The sequence below is a fragment of the Bubalus kerabau genome, chromosome 17 (assembly GCF_029407905.1).
Source record: "Bubalus kerabau isolate K-KA32 ecotype Philippines breed swamp buffalo chromosome 17, PCC_UOA_SB_1v2, whole genome shotgun sequence".
In the NCBI taxonomy this organism is placed as follows: domain Eukaryota; kingdom Metazoa; phylum Chordata; class Mammalia; order Artiodactyla; family Bovidae; genus Bubalus; species Bubalus kerabau.
The window spans coordinates 16,451,830-16,462,436 of NC_073640.1; the positions used below are offsets into that span (position 1 = coordinate 16,451,830).

Here is a 10,607-nt window from a genome sequence, read left to right on the forward strand (position 1 = left end):
CTCCTCCATTCTCTCTCCAGGTCAGAAGCCGGAAGCCGGGAGGGGTGGGGGCGGGGCGGGGAAGAGGCGTGGCCAGAGCCACGGACGGGGAGCCGGCGCTCCCGCCCAGCAGCCCTCGCTGCTGTCATCTCTGCACACCTCAGCCCCTCAGCGGGTGTGGGGGTCTCCGCCCCAAGGGGAACGGGGGCTCCCCTCCCCACCCCACAGATGAGGTCTCTGAGGATCCAGGAAGGGGGTGTGCCTGGCCAAGCCCAGCCCCAGGGCCCCCCCTCAGGGGACCAGGGCCATGCCCGGCAGGCGTCCCAGCCCCCTGTGGACCCAGGAAAAGGGGTGTGGCTGGCCAAGCCCAGCCCCAGGGACCCCAGGGCTCCCTGGACCCTGAGCTTAGCTCTGTCTCAGACAGTGGAGGCTCTTTGGTGGGGAGGGAAATGGGCTGGATCCCAGGACAAAGGGGACTCGGTAACATTCCTTTCTTTTACAGAAAGAAGAATAAAAGCATAGAATGAGACGTTAATGTTCATTGACTTTGGCCGATGAGTAAACGCTTTACTACTCCCCATAATGTCCATTCTATATGGGGCTCCATCCCAGCCTTAGACAGCAGGGCTGGGAGGCCGTCTGGGAAGCTGGGTCGGCCTCTGGCTGCCCTGGCTTTAAGTCCATCACCTCAACAAGGCGCCTCAGCTCCACACTGCAGGATGGAGGGGTCATCCGGTAAAACTAGGGTCCCTGCTGTCATCACCATGGTTAGGGGCAGCTCCCACCTGTGCTTCAGGGCAGGGGCACAGTCTGCCCCAGGGCACCAGTAGGCAGGCACTGGCTGGAAGCCGGCTCCCTTGGGGTTCCCAGTGCTGACACCCCCCAGATAAACACCAGGCAACAGCTGGGGCCAGAAGATAGAGCCTGGTGGGCTTGGGAGAGGAGCGGCTGTGGGCTGTGGGCAGATGGCAGGGCAGGCGGGGCCTGGTGGCTGGTCCCACAGGCTTTCAGGACCAGGCCTGTCCTGGCCTTGTCTGGCTGTAACATGGCACCTTGCTGCCCTGCAGGGGCGCCCCAGTTCTACCTTGCAAGGGGGTCGGGGCCTCAGGTTTCCGCTAGAGGGCCAGCCACCTCCTGCAAAGTCACCATCCCCCCATAACGAACTCACAGACTTGCACCCATCCTCATGTCTGGGAGGGCAGGACATGCTGCGCAGTGAGGGAGGGACAACCCCCGGCAGGCCTGGTGGGCTACTCGCAACCCATGGCCCCCTGGACCACTGGTCACGCTTAGAGCCTGACCAGGAGTGCCAACTCCAGTTGCAACCTGGCCAACCAGGTGGCTTGAGTTCAGAGTCCTGTCTGCAGACTGTAAGCCACCCCCACCCCGCGATGCCGACTTGCAGGTAGAAGAAAGTATTCTGAGCGGGGTGAGCATACAAACGGGAGGCGTGCACCAGGGCATTTATCTATCTGAGCAGCACCCAAAGGCTCTGCCCAGCCTTGCCCAGCCTGACCGGTTATCTCACTCTCCAGGCCTATGGTCCACCTCCGATAACTCTTCACACACAGGCTGTCAGCTGTCAGCCACTGGGGGCAAGCCTCCCAGCCCCCAGCATATGCTGGACTTGAAACACAGCGGGGGCTGTTTTCACTTAAAAACAAAAACACACCAAAACCCATTTCCCTCTCTGACCGAGGGTAAAACCCTCATGAGCCTTATCAGGGCTGCCCTTGGATTCTGTGCATGCCAATAACAAAATAACAACCTTGACAGCTGGGGCAAAGTATAAGCATCCACTGTCTACACCCTACTCAGTACCCTCAGAGTCCCTCACCCTAACTGCCTCTGCTGGAGTTCAAACACACCAGGGCAAGGTTGTGGGCAGGCAACAGAACCATCCAGAACCACAGCATCTGGGGACTGGCTGCCCCCACTCATCAGAAAATTCAGCCACCGTCCCCATGTCTGTGAGGGGGCTGCAGCCATGGACCCTCCCTTGTCCCCAGGTCTGCAGGGACCATCTGCCCCCCACCCCCAAGAATGAAAGGATGAAGGGCCCATGGGCCAGAGCCTGGAACCTCACTATCAAGAAGCTGCCAGTGAGTCTCTTTGAAAGAGGTGCCTTCTTTTTAGGGTCCTTGATAAAAAAGGGGCAACACTTGAGGAAAAGACAGTCTGAGGCCCAGGAGTAACTGCCGACCCCACACAGGTGGGAGGGACTGAGATGCCAGGGAGATGAGCACCGTTTTATCAGAGCTTTGCTGGCAGGCCCCCAGCAGCACCCCAAGACAGCCCTCAGTGGGCTCTGAGATGGGAGAGGAAGTGGCTGGCAGGACACACGGGTTGCAGGAAGCCAGGCCAGCTGGTCTCCTGGGGCAGCAGCTGGTACCAGGCCAGAGAGCAGCAGGTGCTGACCACTGCGACCGCGGCCAGACGAGCCCCGGGCCCAGGCAGCCAGCCTGCCCATTGTCGGAGCCTCTACCCATCAAACAGGGTCACTCACTGGGCATCTGGACCCGAAGCCCTGGCCGCAGGTGGGCTAAGGTGGCTGGGAGAGTGGCTGGCAGTGGGGCTGACTGCTGAAAAGGCAGCGAGTCGCTCTGGGGTGTGTGTCCTGCCTTGACCCTATTGTCCAAATCCGCTCAGCATGCAGGGACCCAGGGTTCAGAGGGTACTCGGTGAACCAGGTCCTCCACTCTGGTCCCGGACTCCCTAACGTCCTCTGGGCTTGGGGCGAGCCCCCCATCCCAAGGCCCAGCCTCCATGGTGGCCTGCACCCCACACCCAGCATTTCTTCCCTTCCTGCCCTAACTCCCCCCACCCAATAACAGACTGGTCTCCCACTGAGTGTACCACCTCCCAGAGCATCTGACTGGGCAGGCCCGAGAACCCACCGTTTCTGACAGTTGAGGGGTGCTGTCCAGAGGACCCACACGGAGAACCAGCAGCTGACTTCATGACATGTAATTCCCCTTTACTGGCTCCAAGAGAGTGAATGCCCAGGACTCATCCGTACCCCAAACATCTGAGGAGGCTGGCCTCACTTCCAGATGCACTGGTGCGCGGAGCCTATGCAGGGCGACAGCTCGGCTCCAGGACCACCAACGATCCCACCACTGGCCACTCAAGATCGGAGCTTCCAGAGTCTGGAGAACTGAACGAAAATGAGGGAATTTCAGGGGCAGGGGCTGCTCAGATGGGACCCAGGGTTCCATCTAATTCCCATGTCCAATCTCTGCAGAGACAGGCCGTGGACGCAGGAACAGGCAAACACAAAACCTCAGTCCAGCTGGGACACAGCCCTTGTCGATCACTGATTTCTTATGAAAACAATTACTAATAGGCCAAGTCACATTTGAAAATGCGACCAGCCCTGGAACACGTGTTTCGTGTTTTCCATTTTTAACCTGGGCTGGGTGACACCCGGCCAGAGCTCCCCCACCCTTGCTCGGAGGCAGAAGTCTCAGCCAGCGTCTGAAACCGGGACTGACACTTCATTTCAAACACACAAGAAAGAGGCAGGTTCAGTCCAGTCTGAGATCTGCTGACACACAAACCCTGAAGTTAGCAGGAAACTCCAAAAATAGCCACATCTCATTTTATTGGGTTCTTCCAAAGCAGAGCCCTGCAGAATAAACAGAGGTTCCCAAAGGCCCCCCACAACCCCAAGAACACCCAGGAGCCACAGGAAGGAGCCCCTTCTAAGTTGGTCCTGATTTCTCACATGCTGTGTGATCTTGGGCTGGTGACTTACTGGGTCTGAGCCTCTGTATTTCCTCATCAGCTAACTGGGAATACTGCTGCAGGGAGCCTGCAAGTTATTAAACTGAGCGGTCATGGTCGAGTGAAGATGTGCTAAGGAGCCGAGGCTGTGCGTGCGGGTGTCTCCACAGTTAGTATCCATCCCCGGCTCGCACCTCCATGGTCTGGAAACCCCCAGCTCACTGCAAACCTGCTGCACCTGAGGCTGACGGGACCCCACGGCCCCCACTCCGAAACCTAGTTTGCTAGTTAGGGGAGGGGGGTGAGGACATCCAGGCCTCCTGAGTCCCACTCCTGTGCGGTGGCCCCTTGCCTGGGGTCGTCAGCCCCGGTGCCTGTGACAGGCTCCTACACTGTGCTACTGCAGACCTGGTCAGCCTGGGGGGCCTGGACGTCACACCTCCCAACCAGATGGTTCCAAGTGCAGTCAGGGTGGGGACCCATCAACTGGGCCAAGTCCTTAGGGCCCCACCACACACACACTGCTGACATCCCTGGAGGGGAGGGGACTCTGAAGCAGGCTGTCACGTTGGTGGGGGCCCTGGGGCAGGGGTCCTGAGCAGGATGTGGGGAAGCACGATGAAGTAGCCTGCCTTCCGCTGTGAACACCCCCATTCATGCGTGTCTGCCTCCCAGCGAGGCTGCCCCCGTCCCCAATCTGTTCCCCTGACTCAGCCTCAACACCCAGCAAGAGTCCTCACGTGGACCAAACAGGGCTGACTTCAGGGCCTGAGGACCCCGCACCAAAGTGCAGGCAGACAGCCCCTTGCCCACACGACCCGAGGACACTCCCCTGGTCCCCTGTGATGGGCCAGCCACCAACTCTGGAGGGACTCCCCCATTCATCCCCATAACCCAGGGAACGAATGCATGATTGTCAAGACTCTGGTGACCTTCCCTCCCTGCCCAGACCCCCTGAGCGGACAGCCCCTCCCTGTGCCCAGTGGGGTGGGAGCTCCTGGTCCTCTTGCCAGGCACACCTGCTCTGTCATTTCCTGCCTGGCCAGTCCTTCCGAAACTGGACCCCTGCTGAAATGGGTCAGAACTCACACACCCTCCGCAGGTACAACCTGCCCGCGCTGCTCTGCTCCAGGTTCTGAAACCCAGGACCAGAGAGGCCCAGCACCCAGCCCTAGGTTACACAGCCAGGGCCTCAGGAGCCTTTCGGCTGACAGGATGTCCTTGACGAGTACCAATTGAAGAAGACCCAGCCCTGTAGCCTGTGTCCCTGCTGAGGGCTGAATCCCGTACCGGCCTTGGGCAGAGACCTCGGTTCTGTACTGGCTACACTTGGGGTGACTCTCCTCTGGGTTGTCAGCCAGCAGCCAAGGTCAGGGTGACTCAGGGCGGATTGGGTTGCCTACAGCATGCTGGAGGCTTCTGAACAGGCAAATCCCCCGGGGGTGGGGTGGGTGGGGCCCAGAGAACTGCCCCTGCCTGGAGGCTGGTCTGGATGGGCCGGGTTGGGGTAGGATACACCTCCCTCTGGCACAGGAGGGTGTCAAGGCCACCCACCAGCCCACCCTCCCAAGCAAGAATTCAGGACTTCTCCAGGACTAAGGAAAGAGTTGGGTGGGGGCCTCCTACCAGGATGCAGACAGGACCCCAACCATGAGCCAAGAACCACCGCTGGATGGAGCAGTGGTCCCACTGTGGGGAAGGGAAGGGGCAAAACTGGGGGGTGAGGGGGGGTCAGGTGTGCTCTGGGAGCTCCCCTGGTCAATCCAGACCCAGCAGACCCAGAAAGGTCACACCAACTAGGGGTGTGGAGTCACGTATGCCCAGTCCCCGGCACCTCTCATGGAAGGAGAGGACAGGAACTGGAGGCCAGCATGGGCACAGGACAGGGCCCATGGCCACAAGGCAGCTGGAATCCATAGGGCAGCTGTTGGCCACCCTGCTCTGGAACGTCATTTGCAAGGGGAAGGTCTTGAGAGGAATATGGCGTTTTCCTAGACAGCTCCCTGTAAGGGGTCTGACTCCCCACAGTGGGGGAAGGTATGGGGTGAGGGGTGGAATATGGCGGGGAGTGCTTCCCAGGAAGTCCAGGACACAAACCTCAGATCCACTAGTGTTTGCCCCTGATGACCAGGCACTTGGACATGGTATCGGCCACTGTCCCAGACCCTGGCACCCTCCACCCTCACCACAGACACGGCCACGTCCCCACATGCCGGGTGACAGAGGCGGCTCAGGACGAGGACACCCCGTCTCCCTGGCTGTAAAGTTGGAGGGATGGCAGATCTCAAAGGCTGGGCGTTTCTGCCAAGATAGGGGCAGCGGTCCCGGGGGTCTGGGAACCTGCGATTGAGGGTTTGGGGTGGACATCTCTGGGCAGGGTCTGCATACTGTGAGGGATCATCAAGGGGCCCGTGACCCAGAGGCTTAAAAGGGTCAGAAATGCCGTCTCCCGCCTCCCTTGGGTCACGCGCTCTGTCGAGTACCCGCTGCGCCCCGTGACTGGGCCGGAGCGCTTTCATGTCTGGCCGGGAAAGTTGGATTTCAGGGCTAATTACCCGGCTGTCGTCTGCACTCAGCTCACAGCCTGCAATCCCAGGGTCGCCAGCTCCTTGGAAACACCCAGAAGCCTCTGCTTCGCGAGACGAGGGGCTTAGGCCGGGCAGCTGGCAGACATCCAGACAGCTTGTAGCGGGTGCGGATGGTGTGCCGGCCTTGCTGGGACAGGCCTGGTTTGAGGCCCAGGGACACGGTGGTGGACACGCCAGGAGGGTCTCTCATCGCCAGGAAGGGGGGACCACAATGGGAATCCTGGGGGAGAGGTGTGCTGCCACACAGCCCCTCTTCACGTCATGACCTCAACTGACCATCCTGCCCTGGAGCCAGCTAGCAACGGCTGCCCCAGTGCTGGGAGGGGCCGCCAGTGGGGTGGGCTGAAACGCCGCCAACCCCCACGCTAAAATGGGGTGCGAGGAATGGCTTCTAGCTCAAGACATCGAGGGCGAGAATGATCACGGCCATGGTGTGACCCTTTGTGTGGGGTGCCACGTGCATCAGATACATCATGGCAGAGTTCCCACAAACACCAGGAACCCGAGTCACAGATGCAGAAACAGGCTGGGTGGTTGCATGAATTTCTCTAAAACAGAACCCAAGTCTGTCCACATGTAGAATGCAGGCTCTTCACCTGCCACGAGTAGGAGATATCCCAGGTCATGGGTCCCCGAGGACAACAACTGAGGACCCCACCCCCACTCCACACAGGCTGCCCAGTGAGGCCAGCTCACCCTAGGGGAGCCTTGGCATCCCATCTGACCCCTGGGAGAAGGAGGGAAGCTGTGCTCTCCAGGCCCACTAAGGGCCACCAAGCTGAAGGGGATGTCGAGTCCCGTTCTTGGCCACCAGCAGACCTGCCAGGTTCCACCAGATGGGTGATAACTAGGGGGTTGTGGGAGAGGGCGAGGGGGAGGTTGGGCGACTCGAGGTCACCTTCTGTGTCCACAACTCAGACAACTTCTGAGTCTGGCCCGGAGAGATCCTCAGTCACTCACCTGAGTGACCTCTGCCACCCTGATAAAACCCAGGGTCACCTGAATCTCAGGTGCCATCAGTAAGTGCTGGATGATCCCTGCAAACCTAGACGCACAGCAGACTCCCGGGCTGTCACAGTGGACTCCTGGGCTGTCAGCAAAGAGTCACGGAGCTTGTGTCATTCACCTTCACGGAAAGACGGAAACCCCAGGGTCACACCATGGAAGGGCCCCACGCTGTCATTTCCACGTCAGACCTACAAGAAAAGGGACCTTCCCCCATTTATTTTGTCCGCAGGATCACTCTAAGCACCAGACCCAATGTGAGCCACCATATGTAGAGAGCAGCTGTCCTGGGGCATGCCTGGGGGCAGGAAAGGCAATCGGCAAAACTGTGGCTCCACAACATGCTGTTCATAGGGTGGGCCCCTGGGCCGTTCACCACGCATTGGCTCAGGCTGTGGGCTGCTGGGCTGGGGCACGTGGGCTTGCTGCCACAAGCGGGGGGCTCAGGGAGTGCGAACCTGGCATGTGTGCAATAATCAAACAACACTTAGAAACTGTGGCTTTTCATTGCCATCTCAGATGCGCCCAAGAGCAGACCCTTTCTTGGGTGGTTGTGACCTTCCTGCCAGCCTCGGACAAGCCCCCATCCCCCTCTATATGTGGCAGGCTCTAGACTAGCGCTCCCTCCTTCAGACAGCATATCCTTGTGTTACTGAAAATCTCCTTTTCACCAGAAAATACAACACACACACAACACACTCGCAAGGGTGGTTCAGAGGAAAAGAGCAGAGAATGGCCAATGGACACGTGAAGAACGTCATCCCAGCTCGCACGAGAAGGGGTGGAACTTATGTGACCCTCCTTGCCGCCCACAGGAGTCCTGGTGAGGGCTTATCCGCCACAGCCACTCCAGAATCCATCCCATGGCTTCACCTGCTTAAACCCAAAAGGTTGAGAAAGTGAGGGATCCACTTTCCAAGATCACAGAGGGGACCTTTAAGGCAGTGTTATGTCATCACATCCTGGGCCCAAACATTAGACCTAGCAACGATGAAAATCGGACAATGAAAATTCTACTGACAGAAAATCAACAAAGAGGGGCTTTTCCTCACTCGGCCCAAAGCATCGTCTGAGAAGCCCACTGGAAGCCACAGGTTCCCCTGCCCTCAGGCAAATCAACTATCTCTGTGACTGTTCCTAGATTTGGGCCAAAGGTTTTTATAAGCTGAGATGTTCATTGCTGAAATTCCCCTCAAAGGCAAGACATCCCCCTCCCCCGGCACGGCCGCTCTGTGGTCTCAGGTCTCCCTGGGACACCACTTCCCAGAGTATGCCTCTGAAAGCCCCCCACCCAACACACACACAGTGATGGTGCCCAGGCTCCAGAATTCCAACAGCGCCAGCGCGTACTGCTGGTCAAAGCTGCTCCAAGCGATGGCACAGCTCCCTGAGTCTTGGGACTTGGACAGAAACCAGCCCTGCTGGCCCCACACCTCTGTGCACCTCAAGGTTTAGGCAGAGCCTCAAATCAGGTGGCCGGACACTTCCACCCTGCACATCTCCCTAGATGTTTGCAGCCATAGACAAAGATACGAAAATCGTGTGGCTTTCAGTACAAAAATTTTTTCCTGAAATACCACCAGAAAACAACCCACCAACATACCAGGACCTCCTCCACCAACATCCTGGGACCTCCTCCACCAACATCTGGGCTGTGCCCAGTGTGTGTATTTCAGCACAGCTTGGGATCCCAAAGCCAGCACCCACCCTGCACACACTTAAGAATCAGTTAAGCACCCCTCTTTTAAGACTGGTTAGAGGATGCAAACTTCCATTGTCTACAAGAGCAACTCATTCATTACCCACGCACAATTTTACTATTATTGGTTTTGTATGAGTCAGCCCTTCCTGACTGAGCATGTTTGAACGACGTTTGTTGATTTTTTTTTTTTAAACTACGATCTCTCTCCACAAACAGTAAGGCTTGGGGAAGTCAAAAGACACAGAAACAGACAGGCTTCTCAGGCACTCCACGTGGGTGCCTCTCAAGAGGTAAGTAAGGGTCAGCTTAAGCATGGTTCCGGAAGGACCGAGTGGGAAGGCGCTACTGGCAAGGCTCAGGGCGGGGACCCTGCTGTGTGACTCACTGCGGAGTTCCCAAGGCGGTGTGGAAAGGAATGAATGAAACGCACGTGGTAATGGGGCCCTTGCCCTCAGTCTAGAACTCCGGGGTCGGACCGGGGACGGGGGCGGGGGGCGCGGGGTGTAAGGATAGTCCAGGAGTGCCGGGAGGGCCAAGGATGCGGCGACCACGGCTCGGCACACACCCCCTACTCCAACCCTCCCCGCGTCCGCCGGTGTCCCGGGGCCCGGTACTCAGTACTCACGCACGCAGAGGCACGCCACGAGCTTGGCGGCCTCCTCGGGGACAGGGCAGGTGGGGAAGACCGGCTTGAGCAGGTAGGTGGCGAAGACGAGCGCCACGATGTACTGCGAGGAGGGCCGGATGATGAGCAGCTCGATCCACAGCTTGAGGAAGGCGGGCAGCGAGCCGTACACCTCCAGCATGTAGGCGTAGTCGCCGCCCGACTTGGTAATGGTAGTCCCCAGCTCGGCGTAGCAGAGCGCGCCCACGATGGAGAACACGCCACACACGGCCCAAACCACCAGCGCCAGCCCGGGCGAGCCCGCCTCTTTGAGCACGCCGGTGGGCGTCACGAAGATGCCCGAGCCGATTATGGTCCCTACGATGATCGCCACGCCGTTCAGCAGCGTGATGTTGCGCTGCAGGGTCACCTCGCCCTCCGCGCCGTCCGCGCCCCGCGCCGCCAGCATCCGCTCCCGCGCCTGCCGTTCCTCCTCCTCGTTCGCCGGGAGGGTGGCCGCCGCCGCGCGCCGCTTGGGGCCTGAGCCCGCCATGCTGCCGCGCAGGGTCGGGCCGGGCAGGGCCGGGAAAGTCCGGACACCCGGCGCGCGCCGCCCACCGGAGAGAACCGGCTCTTCTACCGCGATCTTGGCGGTAGCTAGCAAACTCCACCATTTATACCGGGACGGTGGCCCCGCCCCCGACCCGCCCCATCGTTGACGCGCCTCGCCCTGGGGGTGTGGCCTCCGCCCCCGTTGAGAAGAACGGCTGCGATTCGGCTCACGCGAGTACGCAGTGACCTGCATGGATGGTGGTGACCACCCTGGCCCCACGTGGTCCCGGGAGTTCCGGCTCCGCCGCGCGCGCGCGCGCGGAGCACTGGGCTCCTCGCCCCCCTCACTAGTTCCGTGGTCATCGCCGCCCCTCTCCCGCGTGCACTGGGGACCCCCGCTGCTCGAGCGGAAGCGGGTGGGTTACAGCAGGGCCGACGATCTGGGGCCACC

General features: G+C 59.7%; 1 protein-coding gene across 3 annotated transcripts in view; it reads right to left on the minus strand.

The window, feature by feature from the left end:
• Nucleotides 1-10,269, minus strand: part of SLC7A5 (solute carrier family 7 member 5) — a 28,802-nt gene extending 18,533 nt beyond the window's left edge. For 2 of the 3 annotated variants that reach the window (XR_008704074.1, XM_055552607.1), the window contains exons 1-2: nt 9,626-10,269; nt 2,999-3,136 (exon numbers count right to left, since the gene is read on the minus strand). Coding sequence is in view for 2 of the 3 variants with exons in the window: in XM_055552607.1 (XP_055408582.1) it covers nt 2,999-3,136; nt 9,626-10,157 (670 nt within the window). In the remaining variant the exon portion in view is untranslated. The remainder of the gene's footprint in view (nt 1-2,998; nt 3,137-9,625) is intronic. The other variant, XM_055552609.1, reaches the window with a different exon arrangement.
• Nucleotides 10,270-10,607: the final 338 nt, after the last annotated feature.